At 43.7% G+C, this 22,707-nt stretch overlaps 1 protein-coding gene across 1 annotated transcript; it reads right to left on the reverse strand.

Annotated features, from left to right (window-relative positions):
* Positions 1-286: 286 nt before the first annotated feature.
* Positions 287-22,365, reverse strand: LOC146075496 (aspartate aminotransferase, cytoplasmic-like). Its single transcript, XM_083184789.1, has 10 exons — positions 22,144-22,365; positions 17,690-17,855; positions 16,740-16,921; positions 15,256-15,373; positions 7,308-7,420; positions 6,600-6,701; positions 4,848-4,998; positions 4,438-4,603; positions 3,183-3,325; positions 287-1,283 (listed from the first exon to the last, which is right to left on the reverse strand). Exons 2-10 carry the CDS (start codon positions 17,805-17,807, stop codon positions 1,141-1,143), a joined length of 1,236 nt encoding a protein of 411 aa, XP_083040915.1. The 5' UTR covers positions 17,808-17,855; positions 22,144-22,365; the 3' UTR covers positions 287-1,140.
* Positions 22,366-22,707: the final 342 nt, after the last annotated feature.

A 22,707-nucleotide genomic window follows, 5' to 3' on the forward strand; every position in this document is an offset into this window, starting at 1 on the left:
ACTGATCATTGTTCAAATCGATAAACACACAGAAGTAGTGCAAACAATAGAACAATAGTTTTTTTTCACAATGAAAGTTCAGGGTATCACAGCGCTTATGCTGCACATACACTTGGGCAATATTGCATACAATCCTTCGATTTCGATGTTGCATCCCATCCGATTGCATAAGTGTATGGACACCATTATATGTATGCAAACCAAGACAGTGGGGCACAATACACAAAGGCAGAATTGCAAACAATAGAACAATATAACAATATTTATTTCTCAAATGACCTCTAACACTGCTGGGTATCTGAGCACTTATATGTATAAGAACAAACCGAGTGGGTACAATACAAAGAATAAATAGTGTAAACAATATATACTGTTGTTTTCTCTTTTTTTTTCAAATGACAGCTCACAGAGTATCTCAGGGTATCACAGAGCTTAAATGTGTACGAATAAATGCAGTGGGGTACAGCACACACAAATTGTACACATTTTTTAAAATGTTGTATCTTTTTAAAAAGTTAACAACTTCTTTCACAAATTATACTGTGGAGTCACACTGCGTATATGGCACAGAACAGCATAACCTAGCAGCCATTGACTGGAGTGTATGGACACAGTACAATGAAGGCAACACAGCCCAGCAGCCAGCACAGCAGCACGGACAGTGAGAAATGATGCCGAGTCCCTGCCGCATGATCCTTACATATATAGAAACCAATGCCTGGAGGGTGACGTTTTGCTTCATTTAAAATCCGAGCAAGGTGGGAAAATCCTTGAATCGAGGAAGTCCGGGTGGGAGTTCCAAACCTGCTTTTAACCATATCGCCCATACATCGTGACTTGATAATAACACTCTCTTGACTAAGACCAGCAACTATGTTACAAAGTATGCAACTTGTAATTCTGAATCCTAGCTAAACTTACATATCTCTAATTCTTATTTACATTTCTATTACGTCCCTGTAAAGACTGTGACTTATTACTGATAGTTCAGCAGATATTTCTTATGACAGATGTAATCGACTGTATAACCTATCATAGCACCATTGTCCAATGAGAATCATTTACAAGAATTAGCCATGTTAATTTCCAATATTATTTAATCCTGATTTTGTCTGTCCACAATAAATATACTGATAGTAATTATGTTGTGTCCATTACAATAACATCATTTATAGATTGTGTGACATAATTCAGGTTGTTTGCATTTAGGCTGGTGATATTGAGCTGTCCATTTGCACATAAGTATATGTGTCTTTTCTTAGCCAGTAAATCCACTTGATTTGCTGTCAGAAAAAAAGAGAAAGAGGCAAAGTTATTATCTACCTGAGTATCCAGATTTGCTTTTTAATTCTATGCATGGTAGCAGTATGTATGAATGTGCTCTGACCCAAACTGAGAGACAAAACATTGTTTAATTTTCTTCTGTCATGTTCTAATTACAACATACATAAAAAGATTGAAATCAAAATTGACACTCACAATATGACATTTAGCTGGGGCAGATAAGGATAAACAACTAGCCCGGGAAATATCCCTCATGGAGGTGGGGTCTGTTGAGGGGGTGGGATCTATTTTAGGGGTGGGATTCCTACTCATAGAGCCAAATTCCATTACAATGCCCTTAACTGGTGTAATTGGTGGATTATGGCCCTGGAATCTTTTTTTCCAAAAGAGGCCCCCTTACATGCCCACATCGCCAGCCTACCAACTTCTACCCTAGAACACACCACACCAGCATGCCACCCTCGGACACACGACCATCACCAGTCTATGCCAGTCACAGGTGGTCCCACAGGAGCATCGTCCCACTTTACTGTGGTATTTACTGCCAATCCGCCTCTAGACTTCCCTCTGGGTCATAAAAACGTCTTCAATATTGTATACACTTTTAGTGCAGGATGTACTAAAAAAACATGCAGTAAAAACCCTGTTTTCAGGAGTTTTATCGCATTTTTTAATGTATTAAAAATTCATTTTTAAATGCACTAAAGCCCCTGTGTAGCTGGTGTTACCCCATAGGAGCCCATGGGCTTCACTCCACAGCACTACTGTGTGAGGGATCTAACACTGATCCCTCCCAGCATGTCCCACAGCCAACTACACATTTAAGGTCAGTGCAGAAAAAATATGGAACGCTCTTCTAAAAGAAGTGGTGTTGGCAGACACAATAAATACATTTAAATCAAGATTGAACAAGCATTTATTAGATAAAAACATCCAGGGGTACAACTGATAAACATAATTTATCCCAAAGTGGAATTGAAGTAAAAGATTCAAAAAGGGGATTTAACATCTAGACAATACCCTCTAAGGCAGGCATGTCCAAACTGTGGCCCTCCAGCTGTTGTCCCATCATGCCTTGCAACAGTTTTGTAATTAGGGAATGCTAAAACTATGGCAAGGCATGCTGGGATGTGCAGTTTCAAAACAGCTGGAGGGCCACAGTTTGGACATGCCTGCTCTAAGGGGTCCTGTAAAAGGTTGAACTTGATAGACATATGTCTTCTTTCAACCTAAACTACTATATTACTATATTGTAAATACATAGAAGGACTCCCGGGTCAGGGACCCAGAGGTCCAGGTACTGCCAAAGATTGCAAAGGGCAGCACTTAGCACATATGCAATGAGCATCATTGCAATGGGATGTACCACCAGTGGTTGGAACAGATGGAGCGCCTCTCAGCCAGCGCCGGGGATCACCAGAATGTTCCCACTGGCGATCGCAGCAGAGAGGCGCTCCATCTGACTGGGATGCGTGAGCGTCTCACACACACATGCACATCCCAGTTTTCGTGCAGCGGGGGCCACGAACCCTGCCTGTCTCCGCTTCAGGGAGACAGGCAGCGTTAGGTTGGGTGCGGGGAGGCGGTGGGGACCTGTGAACAGTGCACGCCCCCTCCTGACGTATGGCGTGGCCTGGCGGCTGGCTCACAATAATGACGGCAGCTCCATCTGTACATCCCGCCCTTAGTACCCAAAGAAACAATTTAAGTTTATCCCCTTCAGTGCAAAGGTCAAGTGGGACTCCTTCCAACCATATGCCACTCATAGTCTCATTTTAGTCTTTAAAAGCTACATTTTTGACTAGACTTTAAAGTACAGTATTTCCCATCTAGAATTGCATCACATGTAATCTAGAAGCTATCAGTAATTGAGTTACCTTCACATCATTATTACTTACAGGTTAATCCAGTGAAAGCAAACAGGCCGCCCAGCTTGGTGATGTGTTCCCAAGATCGTAAGGTTCCTAAGAGTCTCATTCTCTCCCTTATCTTCTCTCTGATAGTCAGGAGGTATATTACCGCAGCTTTAAGGCTGTCCTTCCTCAGGACGAAAAAAGATCACGGTCATAATGAGACATGGTTGGTGCAAGAGTAAAGAAATTATACACACATACAGTATCAGAACTCAAAAATTTGCAGTAAATGGAACTGTGCATATGGTATGGTACTGTGGGAAGGAGGGTTAAAAGTAAGTGGTTCCAAAATCTTTCAAATCCCACTGCCCTAGAGTATAAGATTTTTTTGTTCACAGCACCCCTAGGCCAAAAGTAATTTGTGTTTATATGTCATTCTTAGGTTCGATTTTGTGGTAAGGGACAGGATTCACTTCTGTTTGTCCACAGACATTATGATTGGCAGCCACCAGCACTGGTTTTGCCAGTGTAGGGCCTGATTTACAGCTGGTCACAATTTTGCTGGCTTCACTCTTATACTTTCCTACTCTCCCAGAAGTTGCTGGAGACTCCCGGTACAGTATTTGGATAGTCTCCCGTACCCCCAGAAAATTTACATTTAGCCCTGCAAAGGAATTTTTAAAAGCTGTTAAGTATGCTTACTCTTCTGGTGTGACTAATGCTGTGTACACACGGGGGAGATATATTGCTCAGCCATATATTGCTGAGCAATATATGGCTGAGCAATATATTGCTCAGTTTCTACTTTACATCAGCGACCAGAGATCGTCGCTGATGAAAAAGAAACTGCCGGGGGGAGCCCGGCAGTGGTAATCAGCTGGTCGCAGGAGCATGTTCCTACGACCAGCGATCACCACAGGGGCAAAAATGGGAGCGCGCACCCGGCGATATATCGCCGGTGCACACTCCCATTGCGGGCAATATGGTCGCTCAGCGACCATATTTCCCGTGATTTTGCACTAAATCGCCCCCGTGTGTGCGCACCTTAACTCAGTTGGATGTAGCCTGCTGCAGGTTACTACTACTGTAAGTAACTTATACATGCACAATAACCCGCGCCAGAAATACAGGGTATAAGGCAAAAAATCTTCTGTGTATCTTTGAATGACACTTTGTTTTTTTTTGTGCAAGCATATTAAAATAAAGCAGCTTCATGGCCACAGATTGACTTGCATCCAAATCTAAATCAGGCTTATGGGTTGCTTCTAGTCACTTACACACAGTTCAGCCAAAAACTCACCATTCTGCAAACAAAGTGGGATTATTAAGCACTGTCGCTACCACTCTTGACCCTGTAGCTGGTGGTGTCGACCACTTTCCTTGCACAAGACCTTCCAGTTGAGCGCGCACTCTGATAACAGCTTCATTGTTCCTCAAAACTATGAGCAGATTCCCAACGTTCTCAGCTGATGATCAGGACGCAAAAATCACTTATATTATACTATTTAATACATTTCCTTCACAAACTACAACGACATTGTAGAATCTTAGGTGGCAGGTGCACATATGTAAACTGAAGATCTTGCTTGGCATTACATTAATGCAATGTTTATCTACATACAGTTGGTACAAAAGCTTTATATTTCAATACAGTGTCTTTCCTTACAGTGATAATCGGATTAAATTGACAAGTGTGCCCGTAAAACGCACCATATAATCCAAAATTGGCGGAAAACGATTGGGCGCAGAACAGCTCAAAGTCTTCGGACACAAAGTAGCGCAGAGGCCAGGCATCTGCATCGAGGTCCCCGGACGCCAGCCCCTGATCTGCCAGGTGGAAAAACGGGAACATCTTCTTTCTCTGAAATTCATACAAAGAAGATAAATCCAATTTAAAATGTACCAATAAACCTCAAATTACGTTACATTAAGCCGTAGCAAAGACTTGTCGTACTTGGTTACTTTGCCATGTTAAAAGTTGCCAATATGAACTCTCAGGAATAAATTAGCATCTACAGCACATGTGTGTTGCCCAGTGGTTAAAGTGGTCCTGGAGAGGTGGTGGAACTCATTTCCCTCTGTCACCTAATTTCCCCCTTCCTCTACCCCATTAAGCAGAGCTAGGGTCAGTGGTAGGTTTTTTGGCACCCCCTGCAAACTATAATGCTTTTCTGTTAGAATTACTGTGCTGGGCCAATGTGAATGTTGAACTAGATGTTGAACTAGTTCCACCTTCCCATTAGAGGTGGTGGAACTCAGTTCCACCTTGTCCCCCCCCCCCACCACCACTTTAAGCCCTGGTGTTAAACTCTCTCTGCACAAGTTACATCTACCCCCTGCAGTGCACATGGTTTTGTCCATTAAAGAGAGATTTTGCTTTTGCAAGTGAACCAGAATCAGATCCACTGTTCTAAATGTGTGTATGAATACATAAAATAGTAGCATTTATATTGAGAAGAGAGGCAAACACAGGCAATGAGGTCACACAGAACAAACTATCTCCAATATCACCTGCTCACATGTTGTAAGATACTAAGGGGGAATGGGTACGAATGGTCGCATTCGTACCTATTCAATGTGAAATATGTACAAATCCATACTATGCTTATTTTTACCATTGAATGACTACACATTTTGAAAGAATACGGCTGTAGACGCCTATTCTTTTCAATTGTACCAACAAATTTGCTATTATGCGTACTGGTGAATAGGAATTCTGCAGTACATACGGATGAAAAATAGAACGTCTTTTTCATTCGTATTTGGCTAAAGCCTGCATGGATCAGTCATATCCATGCAGGCTTCTCAGTGTAAAATAATAATAATAATAAAAACAGGAACTTATACAGTACTTACTGCGGCCTCCAGCGTAGATCGCATCCTCTCCGTTCCGTAGTAGGAATCCCGGGACTTAAAAAAAAAACGCCACACATGTGCCCTTCGGACAGGACAAATCGTGAATGTTTGTTTATATTCACGTCTCCTCCCCCGATATGGGGGATTGGCCATCCCCCAGCTAATCAGGAGCGGAGTTTCCCCGGTGGCTGCTTGAGGTTTGCCCATATTTATGGGGTGCTGGAAGGGGGAACCGATTTTCCAGAACCCACGGCCATTCCTGGAGTGTAGGCAAGTACAGTATGTTGGGTGAACCAGCATTATGTCCAAACCTCCAGTCCATGGCAGGAATATTATCACAGCACCATGTTTCTTGCACATGCTCTGCCTCTAACTCCAACCCTAGACACCAGTACTGGAACAAGGTAATGCAGACTTGACAGTTGGTTACAGTTAGAGCTAATGTACAACTGTATCTATAATTGACAGTTAAGAGTGGAATAGCTCTGGCATTTATAGAGCTTAATGGCTCCCAAGGTGGAAGAATAATGTCAAAGGCTATGCCGCTCCCCCATCACCTCTTTATTACTTTCTTTACAGAAATAATTACAGTACTGTACCTCTCACCTTCATTACATCTGCTATCTGCTTCCACTCACTGTTGGCAAGTTGTATTCCTGTTGGATTGCAGGATGCTGGCAGCACAACCACGGAAAAGTCGGGAGAGCTCTGGCACAGGAAAAAGAACATAAAAAAGCTATAATCTGCACTTACACTACTAGTACTGAACCCCGGCCTATAATTATAATTACACTATAAATGTGTGTACAGCTACATTATGGGGTTTATTCTAGTTCATTCTTTCTGACAAAATCCTTCTTAAATGGACAAAACCATGTGCACTGCAGGGGGGCAGATGTAACATGTGCAGATAGAATTAGATTTGGGTGAGTTATTTTGTTTCTGTGCAGGGAAAATACTGACTGCTTTATTTTACACTGCAATATAGATCTCACTTTGAAGAAAAACCCCACTCAAATCTAATTCTCTCTGCACATGTTACATCTGCCCCACCCGCAGTGCATATGGTTTTGTCCATCTAAGAAGGATTTTGTCAGAAAGAATGAACTAGAATAACCCCCTATATCTCTGGCAGATGAGGAGATTAACTTTAGTGTTGGAAAAGTAAAAGTGGTGGGAGGGAGCTGTAACCAGAAATCTGTTTATAAACTGCAATCCAAGTAGGATGAGGTAAACATTTTGCAGATCACTTTTATAAAGACATCTATAAATAACTGGAACAAAGGGAAATAAAACACATGGAAAGCACCTTACCTGCAGATCCTCGAGCATCTCAGGCAAAGCCAGGCTCATATTTTTGCTGTCCCAAAACCGATAAGGACAAATTTCTGCTACACCGGCAGCTTCAAATATCCGGTGGTACCAGTCTATCAAGTGCAAAAACAAAACAGAATTAAAGGTTTAGAAACAGGATAGGTGGGGCAGTCCAAGATTCAAATCAGGGGGCCACACCAACTCATAGGCCTGGTACACACCAGAACGATCCTGATTGTTAGTAGATCGTTAGCAGATTGTGTGATGGTCGCACGATCTGTTGGAGCACACGATCTGCTAACAATCTGCTAACGATCTGCATCCAATCTGATCCCAATCCGATCTGAGTCTGTATCCAGTTGAATGGATCTTTTATAGATCCTACTTGCAGCAGGTAGGATCTGTAAAACGACCAAACGACAGCGGGGACGCGCATCGGATTGGAATCAAATCGGAATTGGACCTAAACATGCCCAATCTACATACAATCTGCATCCAATCGGTCGGAATTGGATCCAGATTGATGGAATTGAGCCCTAATCGTTCTGGTGTGTGCCCCCCCCATAGTTGTCTACCCTCCTGCATTCTGCAGGAGACTCCCTGAAATAGCAGCAATCTCCCTCTCTCCCTCATTAGTCTAGCAATCTCCCTCATGTCACCTAGCCCACATTACACTGTTACATTTTTTTGGGGAAAAGGAATGAGAGACAGATACATTCACATTGAATCATCAGCACCATTTCCCAGCACTTTACCAAGTATAGTATCTCTTACTAACTGCTTTGGGGCTCATCTACATTTGGATATAAGTCATTTTAAAAGATTCCTCTCAGATGTAGCAGTACACAACCACGCTTCTAGGTGCCACATTTACAATCTCTTTTTCTCTATCTCTCCATATATGAATCTAGACACGCCCTTTGGGTGGAGCATGACACGCCCCCTCAATGGGGCGCTGTGCAAAATTCTACTACCAACTATAATCTCCCTGAAACTAGTTCTCAAAAGTAAGCAAGTATGCACCAACTGCCACTGAGCCCTAGCTGGTGATGTTTGGCAGTGTTTGGGGTGGCTGTGTATTTAGAATTTTGGACTGTGCTGCAGCCAACCTCTGCTCCTGCCAGTGAGTGTGAAATCTCGGTACTTGTGTACTAACACGGCGCCCATCGCATCGCAGACCATAAGGCATGCGATGGTATGCGATGCGACGCGATATCGGTCGATGTTGTACAATGGCATACAATTTTAAAATTGTATGCCATTGTATATGGCATACAATGCCATACAATGCGATGCGATTATAAATTGTATAAGCACCCTAATGGGTGCTTACAATGGTTAAATGCACCCCCACGCCACCCCCAAGTATAAACATGAACCCAAAGCGTGGCGAGCGCAGCAAGCCTGCGAGGGGCGGCGGTACGCATCCTACGACCTTTTCATACCCCCACTATCCACGTCGGCGTGGAGTCGAGAATAGAAAGTGTGGCGAGTGCAGCGAGCCACCGAGCCCGAAGCGTGGTGAGCGCAGCGAGCCCCGCGAGGGGCCGCGGATACCTTCACAGCTATACGCGTCCCCTCGCGGGCTTCACAGGTATCCCCGCCACGCTTCGGGCACTTTCTATTCTCAACTCCACGCCGACGTGGATAGTGGGGGTATGAAAAGGTCGTAGGACGCGTACCGCTGCGATCGCCACGCTTCGGGTTCACGTTTATACTTGGGGGGTGGCGTGGGGGTGCATTTAACCATTGTAAGCACCCATTAGGGTGCTTATACAATTTAATATCGAATATGAGTTAAAATCGCGTTGCATCACATCGCATGCCATCGGGTGTATGGCATGCAATGCGATTCGATTAAAAAATCGGGCGACTAAGAATTGGGGCCCCGTGCTAGTACACAAGTACCGAAATCTCTGTGTGGAAGAGCCTGTACAGACGGCCTTTACTAATTCTTTATGCCTTTGGATCGATTTATAACAGAGGAGAGACGAAAGCACACTCAAAAGTAATCAGTCTCTATTGAGAGACAACAGTGCAAAGAGGCAATGAGGATGGGGGACTTAGCAGGACTAATGCCACAATGTAGAGGATGGAGATGTGATTGCGTTTTAAGTGATGCCATGAATAACACCCTCCTTTACCAATGTCAGACTGTGTCCTTGAACAATGAATTACCAAACACTTTTGGAGTTTATCAGTTACTATGGGTTTAGTTGTTGTACAGTGTAACCTGTAACCTGCATGCAAAATCACTCGTCTTACTGACTGCCGCTGTAATTGCCACACATACTAATCGGTCTGTTCTTCTACAAGACACATGGACATCGGAGCATCCTAATGCAAGCTTACAGCTACAATGTACATGTAAAGAACAGACATCTGCACCAGCATTGCATTTAGTTTATACATTCTGTTGCCCATTCCCTTATTTAGAACATAATTAATATACAAGTTACACAGTTGTGCTACTGTTTTAACTTCTATATATAGAAATAATTAACAAAAATAATAAAAAGACAAGGGGCCAGATGTATCAAGCTTCAAAAGTGATAAAATAGAGAGTGATAAACAACCAGCCAATCAGCTCCTACCTGCCATGTCACAGGCTGGGTTTGAAAATAACAGGTAGGAGCCGATTGGCTGCTTGTATATCACTCTTCACTTTATCACTTTTTGAAGCTTGATACATCTGGCCCAAGTACAGTACATACTTATGAACATTTACTTATATAGCATATACAGTAAGGCACCCATTATGTGATTGCGATAACACTTTACCTTATACTTAAGCTAGCTTAACCACTACAAATGAAGACATGGATACCATTTTCTAAGGTCAACTCGAAATTAAAAGTCAACTTGATTTTTTTTTAAATTACTGACCCGATTTTATGTTAGGTTATGTAGGATGGCAAAAAAAAGGTGCTACCAAATGCCATCTGTAATCAATAAACTTATAACCACAAAAATTAAGTATGGGACTGAACAACCGTCTCCTAAATGCATAACCTGCATTGTGCACAACTCACCACTCCTTACTCTGGCAAAGCATGGACGCTCCCGCAGGGGAACGCTGATTGTCCACCGGCAGAGGTAGGACACACGCGCCGTCCTTACTAAAGAGGGCACCACACAATCACCACTTATGCAACCGTTGACCGCTGGCTGGTAGCGATTTCCTGCCTAACTAGCTTTTAATAGACAACTATTAAATTGCAAAAAGTGGCATCAAAAACAAAAATTTAAAACCATCAGGGAGGGAGGGAGGGAGGGGCTTCCAAATGGCAAGTGGAAATGAGAAGCACATGACCTGCCTATATATGCCACTCTATTAACTACACCCACAAACTCAGACTAAGCACATATGAACAAATCACCAACACCACTGAAAACTAACTAGCAACTGCACTATCATTAACAACCAATTACAAAAATAGGGCTCTTCTATGGCTTTGTTCCTAGGCAGCCTTCAGCTAATTTCCTGTTGTGCTTTTCATACCCTTTTCACACCAAATTCCAGTGTTCGGACTGGGTCACTACACATGGAGTTTCCAACCATGTCATATCAGTTTGAAACCAGCTAAAACCACAGGTTGGACCTGGTTATTGCTGGGGTTTCACCTCTGCTGGCGCTGGAAGGTCTCCATAAGCCTGTAACGGGACCTGGGTCAGAAATCCCACTTTACCCATTCAGTCACTGGACCCGGGTAATTTACATGGGCTGGCCTGGTGCCTGGTGTCAGTGGGATATGTGAGTGTAAAAGGAGGACATAGAACCCGATTTAGACCTGGTCAGACTGGTCCAAATTCGTACACCGATGATCAGGCTACTGCGTGTCAGCAGATATTTCTATTTGCTAGCCGAACACAGGGTGATTGACAGGGAGTGGGCTTGTAGGGGTGGATCCCAGTAGTTTCATGAGGGTGCCTGCCCAACAAAATGCTAGGAGTGTCAGGGATAACGCTGGCATGCTTAAGCCTGCTAGGGAAGGAAGGATGACATCAGGGACTAGAGGAAATATCATTTGCTGGTGAGTGTAAATCAATTTATTTTACCTATAGCTGTATAAAACACAATTACAGTGCAAGAGCAAGCCCTGAAAAGTATCAGTACCTCCAGGGGTGAAATGGGCTGCTAACACAGCAGCTCCTCCCATAATGCTTTCCAAAGCCCATCAGTCACCGCTGCAATCTGGTCCGCCTCCACTGCCCACCTACCTTACTAGTTACTTACCACTGCCTACATACTACAAACTGCTCCCTACTTACAGTACCTACTGCCCACTTATCTACTCTCTGCTTACCTATGTGCCACCTGCATATGTACTACCTACATGCTAAGTACCTAAATACTGCCTACATACTTATTGCCCTCCTACCTACCTTACTGCTTACTGTATACTTACAGTATCTATTATCTATTGCCTACTCTCTATAAACTTACCTGCCTAAATACTACCTACCTGATATATACCTAACTACATACTAAACTACTGCACACCTACTTTCTACCTACTGTACCTATCTACAGCCTACTCTCTACTTACCAACCACCTGCCTACATGCTACCTATTTAATTTCCTACTGCTTACCTATGGACCACATATACATACATTTAACATACCTAACTACTGTCTCATTACCTACTGCCACCTTCCTTACCCATTACCTACTTGCAGGGGAGGATTGAGCCACCAGAAGAGCAGGCTGACACAAGCTGATACATGCGTCTGCCGGGCCAGCATGCCTCACTTCTGCGATTTACCTTTCATGTGTATATGTGTAGATAGATAGATAGATAGATAGATAGATAGATAGATAGACAGACAGACACACACATAAACACATATATACTGTTTTGTGGAGGTAGGTGTGATTGTTTCCCATGGCACATCTTCCCCTGGGGTGATGGACATGCATGGGTCAGTAGGATATCCTAAAGGATACGGTCCATAAAAAACCCAATAAGATGTAGTGTTGTCTTTTTCCATCCAGGGAAGTACAATAATGTCCCCTTTACCCTGAGGAGAACGCATGCAATGGTTCTCTGGAGTGAAAAAGCCTTGCATAGAGATCAGTGGAGCTCATACATCTTATACATTCTATACTGAATACCCGGATAGATTTGGCAATAAAACACAATCCTGCAATCCCTTTGATGGTTGTTGAACAGTGTAAACAAAGATTGCGTAAGCAGACAATGGAGGTGCCATCCTATACAATGGGATTGCGTGTGATCCAGCTCTGCAAAGGACCAAATAGCAGCATATTTATATCTAGTCGGAATGCCATAGGTCCGCGGCCCTGGTAAACTATACAGCAGCCGGATTATGTTTTTTCCTTTGGATACTGTAGCCGCCCAGATCTTCCTGTCATGAAATGAGAAATGCTAACACAGAGAGAGAAGAGATGTAGCTTTAACTACACAAAGGAAATGAATAAAAATAGACAAAAAAGCAACGGCTTATGCAAGTGGGCATTGCTCCCAGTAGGCATTTAACAGTCGGATGTAAGAAAATACAATTCAAGCTGGAGCAGGGGAGTGAGCGGTGTATATGGCACTGAGTGAAATCTCTCCCGAGAGAGACTGTAATTGTTTCTAGCGTGCCAAGCATCTATGTTTACAAATGCCAAGCTTAAAAGACCTCGCTGGGAATTCTGGGAAAGACGGATGCACCGGTGTCATCACCACAGGACCTCAGACGGTTATCTGATCAATTCCTGTTCCAAAAATGCTTTATTAGATAATTACTCTAACAAGGGGTTCCTCAATAAGCTCAATCCAATGTACTCTATCACTGAAAATAAGGTTCTAACAGTTTTTTCTGGTAAAATATGTTTAAGATTTTATTTTACACGTATTCTGGACTTTTTGAGCCAATTGTCAAAAGTTATATATGACAATATTATTCTCATTTGCTGTGTGTCTCAGCTAGAGGAAGGAACCTACGCATGGGCAGCATGGATGGTGTAATGGTTAGCATTACTGCCTCACAGCAATGAGGTCATGGGTTTGATTACCACCATGGCCCTATCTGTGCGGAGTTTGTATATTCTCCCTGTGCACGCGTGGGTTTCCTTCGGATACTCTGGTTTCTTCCCACACTCCAAAAATACACTGGTAGGTTAATTGGCTCCCAACAAAATTAACCCTACATGAATATACATGTGGTAGATTGTAAGCTTGCGAGCAGGGCCCTCCTAACTCTAGGTTTGTAATTGTAAACCAAATATGCAGCGATATATAAGAAACTGTAAATATAGATTGTAAGCTCCACTGGGGCAGGGACTGATGTGAATGTTCAAATATTCCCTGTACAGCGCTGTATGTGTGCGCTATATAAATAACTGTTAATAAATAAATTATAGATATATATAGATGTCCCCCCCCCTATCGTCTGAACATGCAGCCAAATCTGACTTTATCATCGTGACTGCATGTTATATTTTAGCATCAGATAGTTTGTTCCATGGCAAAGTCCCTAATTCCGGTTTTGTTTATTTGCTTATGTACTCTGCAACTGGGTGCTGCAGATACTTTGTGGCACTATATATATATATATATATATATATATATATATATATATATATATATATATATATATATATATATATATATATATATATATATAACAAATGTAGCAACAAAAATACTTCTCTCATAAAAGTAGGATTTCCTAGGTTACATCCTAAGTCAGCACATTACAGCTAAAGCCTTCACAATTGGCAAAAACAATAGTTCAGTGACAGAAGAACAGCTGTTTCGGCAGGATTCTGGCTGATTTTGTTCTGAGAGGATATTGAATAATGTACATCAATTAGAAACATCAAATGGGAATGACAATTCTTTAGTAGCCGAAATGGGAATGCCAATTAAGGGGCTGATTTATCAACAAGTTTTATCATGCACAAAAGTTTCAAACTCAATGTTTATGATAAATGGTGATCCAGCCAATCATATCTCAATTTTCAGAGCAGTTAGTAGCTGATTGGCAATCTTTGTTTGCAAATGATAATATTCAGTGATATAAATCAGCACCTAAGAGTAATGCAAATGCAGTCATGTAGTGTAAGGTACAGAGGGATCCATAATATACTGTAGGGTGTAGAGGGGACCTTACTGCAATGTAGGGTATAGAGATGTCTGTAATGTAGTGCGAAGGAAAACTGTATAGCATCAGCACTGTAGTGTAGGGTGTAGAGGGGTCAGTGTTGTAGTGTAGGGTACAGAGGGGTCAGTGATGTAGTGTATGGTGTAGAGGGGTCAGTGGTGTAGTGTAGGGTATAGAGGGGACAGTAATGTAGTGGCAGGTATAGAGGGGTCAATGGTGTAGTGTAGGGTATAGAGGGGTCAGTGATATAGTGTATATAGTGATATAGTGTAGGATATGGAAGGGTCAGTGGTATAGTGTAGGGTGTAGAGAGGTTGATAATGTAGTGCGGAGGATAACTGTATAGCATCAGTACTGTAGTGTAGGGTAAAGAGGGCTCAGTGATGTAGTGTAGGGTAAAGAGGGCTCAGTGATGTAGTGTAGGGTGTAGAGGGGTCAGTAACGTAGTGTAGGGTATGGAGGGGTCAGTGATGTAGTGTAGAGGAGTCAGTGATGCTGTGCAGGGTATGGTGGGTTCAGCGATGTTGTGTAAGGTATAGAGACGTCAATGATGTACTTTAGGGTATTATTGAGGTGTAAGTAAAATACACTAATAATCCCAAGTACAGGTACAGGTACTCAATACACTATTATTGAATTAAGACACAAAATAGAGGAGAAAGTACACATTCTGTGACTGGCCTTGCACCATGTATCAGTATGCTTAAACCTGTATGTTCATTTTTCGCCTAGTACCGGCCCTAACAGTTGGTATGCCTCCATCTTTCCCAGTGCAGCGCTTTCTGTACTAGACCCATGGAAACCAGCAAACTCAGTAAGAGAATGGTACTTACCATACGCAGGTAGGGGAATACAGGCTGACACGTTCCCACTTACGTTATACCATCGTCTGAGGAATTCTGCTCCTACTCTGAAAGCACCGGTGCTCCCTAATGTCTGTATGCCACTTGTCTGCCAATAAAAGAGAAGAATTGCATTTAATTATATTGAACAGCTTCGGCATGTGATCAAAATAGCGCGGGAGCTTATAGATCAGATTCTACCATCATATCTATCTATTGACACACAAGACAAAATCTGATTTCCATTTTTAGAAGCTATAATACATTTTTCCCACAATGTTTAGTTCAAAGAGAAGTGAACACCATCATAATAAAGTATATTGTCAGTATCCTCATCTATGTTGGTGCTGCCTGCACAATTTTAGCTATAACCCCAATTGTCTGTAGATAGCGGGTGCATTTAAAGAGCCCGAACACCTTTTCTAATGGTAAAAGCTGCTTAAGTACCTCGCCTGCTTTCTCCTGCCCATACAGACTGTAAAGGATCTATTCATGAAGCAGTGAAAAGAGCAGAGTAGACCAGTGGAGGATTTACCAATGACAGCCAGTCAGCTTTAAAATAACATTTAACAAGTGCATTCTATAAAATAATACACAGCAACTGATTCGGTGATGGGCAACTTCTCCACTGCTTCAGGAATAGACCCATTACTGCTCATTATGAAGATTCAAACTCAGCAGGTAATCCTGGGGTCCAGGTGTGTGGTAATGTCCCAGCAGATAGCCAATAGCCAGGACATTACCCACAATGCAGTGCTAATTTTCCACTCTCTGCACCCTTGTTCTCCTGCAGCTGGCACTAAGTCCTCCCAATACGCCAGCTGCAGGGCCCTCCTACAGATCCTCTTCATACATCAGAATCCATGATGAGGAAATAAAATGCTACCTGGTAAAATAACATACACTGGGCCAGTGCAAGGCTTTTCAGTAGCCTAGGCAAAACCTCCAACTAGTGCCCCCTTCCCTCCAAACCTATACTGCCGCCGATACCTACTTTCCAGCCCCCTTAAAGTGAAAGTGTGGCATCTTAGAAGTTCCACGACCACCATCTTTATTCATTTCCTCACAGACATCATTCATTTTGTGATAGGCAGACCCAGTTGCAAGCCACTCCACCCCCGCCTCCCCCCAAAGATACAGGTGCCCTAGGCAGCTGCCTAATGGCAGAGCCGGACATGTACCTGGGATTAGAACACTTATTGCATTCATTTGTGTTGTGTTGGAGAGGATGTTCACAGGGAGAGGACAAACTGTGGTGAATCAGCAGTATTTCAGCAGTTACCTCTTACCTATAGGCAAGCAGGTACAGTAGGTAAATGTTTAGCCACTGATTAGTGTCTGAATGTTAATAACAGGACATTATTGATGTCATTCTACTGTAAACCGGTTACTGTTAACATATTTGCTTACATTGTTGCAGATGTATAGCAAATTGTCATTTAAATCAAACAAAAGTTCTGCAGCCAATGGTTTACCCTGTTTTCCAGGATAGCCTTGCTGTTCTTCCCAAGAGCAAGTTCTGTAACTCCTCGGATAAACTCTGCAGATCCCGTTACTGGCTGAGGCTCATAATTCCGTGTTGGATCATTGATTATCTGTAGATACACTCTCCCCACTGGCAGCGGCACCCAGGCCTGACCGTCATCACAGACAAACTCTATGCAACAAAGAAGTACAACTTACACATATACTGTAGCAGTACAGAGACATAATGATCATCCCACAACAACACACTGTCCAGCAATGGACCCAAACAGCTTGTGCCTATAAATGTCTCAGAGAATATTTTTTAGACTCTATGGAACAGATTTATTAAGCTTGGTGACGTGATAATGTGACTGGTACCAATCAGCCCCTAACTGTAATTTTTGAAACCCAGTTTGTAACTTGACAGTTAGGAGCTGATTGGCTGGCAATAAAGCAACAGCCACTTTATCAATTCACCAAGCTTAATAAATCTGCCCCTATGTTAGTAAATGGGAGGGAGATTTGATAGTACAGATAACATTTGGGATGGCTACTTGTTCCCAAATAATGCAATGTGCCTTATATGCCAGCTGCGCCAATGGGCTTGGAGTCACTTGGAGGTTGGGGCTCAGGTCAAAGAGAATGTGACCTTATATCTGAAATAATGCGCCCCCTGGTGTTTGACATTTTGGGGCAGTGAATGAATGTTATTTCCCCTTCTCTTCTCCCTTGGGGCCTCCCCAGCTCTCTGGGAGCTGGTGGGCAGCATCCAGCCTATCCTGGCACAGTCACCCATCAGCACTGTCCGCTCTGCTCAGTAACACCACCTGTCACTCACCAGAGCAGCTCTGCTAATTTGGTGTCACCTGGTATGTCTGCACCCCTGTACCACCCCCTAGTGATACCACTGATTGCCTGGCTGACCTGCATGGGGAAGAATAGGTTTCCACTTCTTTACCTCTTTGCTGGAGGATCACTTTTCTGCGATCTGTGTCTCTGAGAAAAGCCTCTACCTGTAGTTCCTCGATTTCCTTAGGTGTTTTAGCCGTATCAAGGAATACAGACAGAGATGTCATCTTCTTCTTCACTTGCTTAATTCATCAAGAACGCAAACACCAGCCTTGCTGTTGAGAAAACAAAATCATCTTGGATAAAGGTAAAAAGATTAACACACATTCCTAAAGTACTCCCAACAGGACATGTTTTCTGGATTCTGGACTACAGATATATATGTATATAAGAACATGGGTGCCATGTGTGTGGTGTAACCCCCTCGAGCTAGGTGCCTGCACCTACAGTATTATGTCTATACTGTACCACTGTGTTGAGCTTACATACAGACTTGCATAGAGAAGAACTGGCCCAGTGGATCTTTAACATTTGCACATGATAGGAGACTTGGGTTAGCTGCTGTGACTGTGCAGGAGCTATGGGCCTGAGACAGACACATATGCAATTATCCGAAAATCGCAGATCACAACTTACACACTTACAGTATGCTCCAGTGCGCAAGCGTGAATACTTAAACTGCAATCACCTGCGAAGCGCCATTTCAGGGGCTGGATGCAGCATTTTCTCAGATTGCCCTGGAAAACCCAGGCGTGTCCAGGGCTCTCTGGTTGGGGCAACAGCTGCATGACATCACACGCAGCTGCTGAAGCCCTTAACATGGTCAGCTTGGGCCTGACTTCACAGCTAGACTGTGCAGCCAGGGAGCTGCCGGACATGTGCAAGCAGTTTTTTGCATGCACATTGCGAGAAGGGACCAGGCGAGTGGGACAGCCTTATCCTGTACAGGGCGGCCCCCACAGACTACCGCTGGGAATTGCAGTTTTGTGAAACTTGACAAAACTGTGAACAACTGTGAATCAGGCCCTATAACGCTGGCAGGAAACACTTGGGTGCTGGTGCAGATTTATATCGATGAGTGGTTTGGAATGACTGATTGCAGTTTCAGCTATAAGCTTGTAGGTTCTATCTTAATAGATCATGACTATATTACTGGGTATATTGTATGGGATTATTTTGGAATTCATTGTTGTCTGCATTTATTTAGAAGATTCTAAAGGGGCATACACATGGGGCGATAATAGCCTTTTTACTACGAGATTTATCTAGATCGCTTAGTAATTAAGCACAGAATTCTCTGTGTGTAGTGTGTATGCCTCATAGTGATGGGCGCAGTCTTGTGCCTCGCCCCATTGCCAGCTCAGATCTACATACTGCATGTAGTCAAGATCTAGTCAAATCGCCTGCCAGTGCTGACCAGAACACTGGTTAGCCTAGAACGTCCATACACACAACGCAAAGTGTGTCTGGGCGAACTAGCCACCAGGTACTGTAGCTCAAGGGTGATTTATCTAGCCGACATCGCTCAGCATGTACTGTAGGATATGCAAAATGTCTTGTGTTTATGACCTGGTTGGGATAATAGGTGTGTTACAGCGTATGCTGTACACCTGGCAGAAAATGGAATTGTATGCATCTATGACCCTAGATGGGTCTTGAGAAGGATATGGATTTGTAAATAAACTATTTTTACATACTGTTTATTTCAGGGTGGGGGGGGGGTAAACACATAACAGGTTATGGGCGGGATGTATTAATAAACATTGCCGCCCCTTGCCGCCTGGCCGCCGTGATGCTAGCGCATATGGACTAACATATGCGGCTAGCATCACCTGTAATTTGCTGTGCGGGGGTCTCCATCGCCTCCTCCTCATCTCGCGCCGAGACAGCTAAGCAGGCTGTCCCCTGCGCCTCCTCCTTTCCCCTGCAGCCAGAAGGATGTCCGGCTGCGTTGCTAGGGGGAGGAAGGGTTTACCTTCCAGGTCCAGGAGGACCTGCAGGAAGGTAAGCTGGAGGGTCGGTAGAGGTGGCAGGTTTGCGGCGGGCGGCAATAGAAGCCCAAAGGTTTCTATATTGTGCCCTGTGATGACACGGCGGCCGGGGATTAGTACATTTAAAACTGTGGTAAAACGGGGGTTTCACTGCATTTTTGTCTTAGTACATCCCACCCTATGTACTAAGCCTTGGACAAAGATAAAATACTAGCCAATCAGCTCCATTTTTCAAACACAGGTGTAGATGTATGAAGCAGTGATAGGGGAGAAGTGATCCAGAGGAGAAGTGGCCCATGGCAACCAATTACCTGCTATGTGTAATTTTATATTATGCAAATTATAGATGTTACTTCAGTGCTGATTGGTTGCCATGGGCCACGTCTCATCTAGCTCACTTCTCAAGTATCAAAGCTTCATAAATCTTCCCTCCTGCCTGTAGCATGACAGAAACAGAAAGGAGCTGATTGGCTGGAACTTACCTCCATCCACTTTGTCTTTCTCCCTCTCAAAGGCTTAGTACTGTACAGGATTTATATGAAATCCCGACGCCGGAATCCTGACCGCCGAAATCCCGACAAGGGGGGGGGGGGGGGCGTGGATCGACCCCCTTGCGGGCTTGCTGCACTCGCCATGCAGCGGGCCCGGTGCCTCGCTACGCTCGGCAAACTAATTTATTCTCCCTCTATGGGTGTCATGGACACCCACAGTGGGAGAAAGTGTCAGGATTTTGGCGGTCGGGATTCCGGTGTCGAGATTTTGAACGCCGGGATTCCGACCGCTGGGATTTGAACTCCATCCCTACTGTACATAGACCCATTCAGTAACAGCCCTAAGGTAGGACGTATAATGTATTGTATATGGGCAGTATTCAATTGTTTTTCACGAGCATTTCAGCTCGCTATCCCCAGGGTTGGTGAGCTGAAATGTGTGGCTAAACCTGACCAAAATGAGCACGATATGCGCAAAAAAAAATGGATCAATTGCATATTGCTCTACGATCTTCCCATTTTAGATGGGAGATAGGGTGATCCTATTATATTGTGCCCAATTTATCTTTTATTAACAGGAAGGGGTACTTATAATAATTAAATACTTTCCCACCCACCTCTTGTATTGTTTTATTCAGGTGTTTGTTGCAAATTGTAAAGTACGATGGGGCTTTGACAATAATAAATAAAACAGTATATTTCCATTTTTTATTTATTTTTTTAAAATACAGGATTATTTGCTCAAAGGTTAAAATAAGAAATTCTAAAAATACCTTTCACCTTTTTCTGGGGATATTACTCTTAACATACCTCACAACATAGGAGGTCTAGAAGGGTGTGGTATAACACCCCGACAGTCGGGATTCCAACATTACCATTACATACCTCCCAACTTTTAACCTAAAGAAATAGGGACACTCGCGCGGCGAAGTCGCGCGAGCGCCCGAAAAGGGGGTGGGGCGTATGCAAATGATGGCGCGGCTTATGCTAATTAGCCGCAACCTCATTTTCATACGAGAATAGACGCTGTGCGCATGCGCACAGCGTCTATTCTACTAGTTTGGGGGCTCTCCCAACTGCCACCCCCCGCAGCGGGACAATGCCTGCCGCGGGTGGGACAGCGGGACAGGACCCGAAAATCGGGACTGTCCCTCTAAAATCGTGACAGTTGGGAGGTATGCCATTAGCCTGATGTCGGAATTCCGACTGCGGGGACTCTCCCTCTATGGGGGTCATGGAGAGGGAGAATAGCCACTGCCAGTGTGTCAGGCTTTTAGCAGTCGGGATTCCGATGTCAGGGTAATGACTGTCGGAATCCCGACTACCGGTGAGTCCTCCGGCACCCGTCTGGAAATGGGTTGGGGGCTTATCTATGGCACATTGCCACAGTGCAAACCATGAAAACTGGAACAAAGACTCTGATCTCGGAGGAGCATGCAGGGGAGGGGTAGGACAGACCTTGAAATAAGGACTATCCTGCCAGAAATGATGGGAGGTACATAGATCAGTATGAATGCCAGGCAGACAGGATGCGTTGCTGGTGGTCAAAAGAAAAAAGGGTGACATCCCGCTAAACAGAATCCCGACAGGCTGCATAGCTATACCAGCCCGTCACCTCCACCTCACAACTTAACCATAACCCCCCCCCCACACCACCACACCCTTTTTTTAGTGGATAACCCCAATTTGCCTACCCCACAGTTCAACCCTAACCTCCCATCCAGCACCCCAACCAACCTTATCAGCATTATTGCCTAAATCAGGAATGGGGAACCTTTGGCCCTCCAGCTGTTTTTGAACTAAACATCCCAGCATGCCCTGCAACAGTTTTAGCATGACCAAATAAAAAAACTGTAGCAGGGCATGCTGGGATGCATAGTTCAACAACTGCTGGAGGACCAATAGTTCCCCGTCCCTGGCGGCAGTGTTGTGGCCGCCTGTTGGGATTACGGCGCTAGTATTTCATCCGGCATTTTAACTCAACCCTGAGGTACGGACTGCTGCAGTACATTCCCATTACACAGGTAATTCTTTGAAATCCTCGTAGATATTTTTTTAAAGTGGTTTAGAGTAGGACTTACCTTTTCACATGAGCGTAAGTAACATGGGTGTGCAGAGGTTTCTTATTGTCTCTACCAGGATCAAATCAAATCAACTATTCATAGTTTTTTTGTTATTGAAATAACTTCTAAAGAACAATCCTCTGCCTTTCTAATTCAATACTTGTAGATGGGACTGTGCTGTACACAGAGCCTGTGGGCAACTGTCACTTCCTCCTGCCCGGAGCCTGGGACTCCAGCCACACAGAGGCTGCTCAGTGTCTTTGTTGTAGTTTAGCAACATAATTTGAATGACTTGGTCACCAAGGTGATGTCAACACACAGCCTGCTGAGATCAGTCCTGCAATTGTATTGGGAGAAAGATTAATGGTGTCTAACTTTGTTTCCCACAAAATAAACTACACATTTTTCCTATGTTTTTATTATTCTAATTAAGTTGTACAAAACCTACTCTTAGCTTTTTGCAGGAGTTATTTCTTCTTTTTCTGTGTATATTAATCCACCAAGATCATGTAAAAACTGGATACGGTCATTAGGTTAACAGCATGATGGTCAACCAGCATTGGGTTGACACCATTAGGTCGA

The sequence above is a fragment of the Crinia signifera genome, chromosome 4 (genome assembly GCF_055691185.1).
Source record: "Crinia signifera chromosome 4, ASM5569118v1, whole genome shotgun sequence".
NCBI classification, from domain to species: Eukaryota; Metazoa; Chordata; class Amphibia; order Anura; family Myobatrachidae; genus Crinia; species Crinia signifera.

Coding starts and splice junctions, on each gene's coding strand:
- LOC146075496 (XM_083184789.1), bottom strand. CDS start 17,807: ATGACATCTCTGTCTGTATTCCTTGATACGGCTAAAACACCTAAGGAA. Junction 15,374..16,739: donor AGGCTATCCTGGAAAACAGG/GTAAACCATTGG, acceptor TTTTATTGGCAG/ACAAGTGGCATACAGACATT. Junction 4,999..6,599: donor AGATAGCAGATGTAATGAAG/GTGAGAGGTACA, acceptor TATGAATTTCAG/AGAAAGAAGATGTTCCCGTT.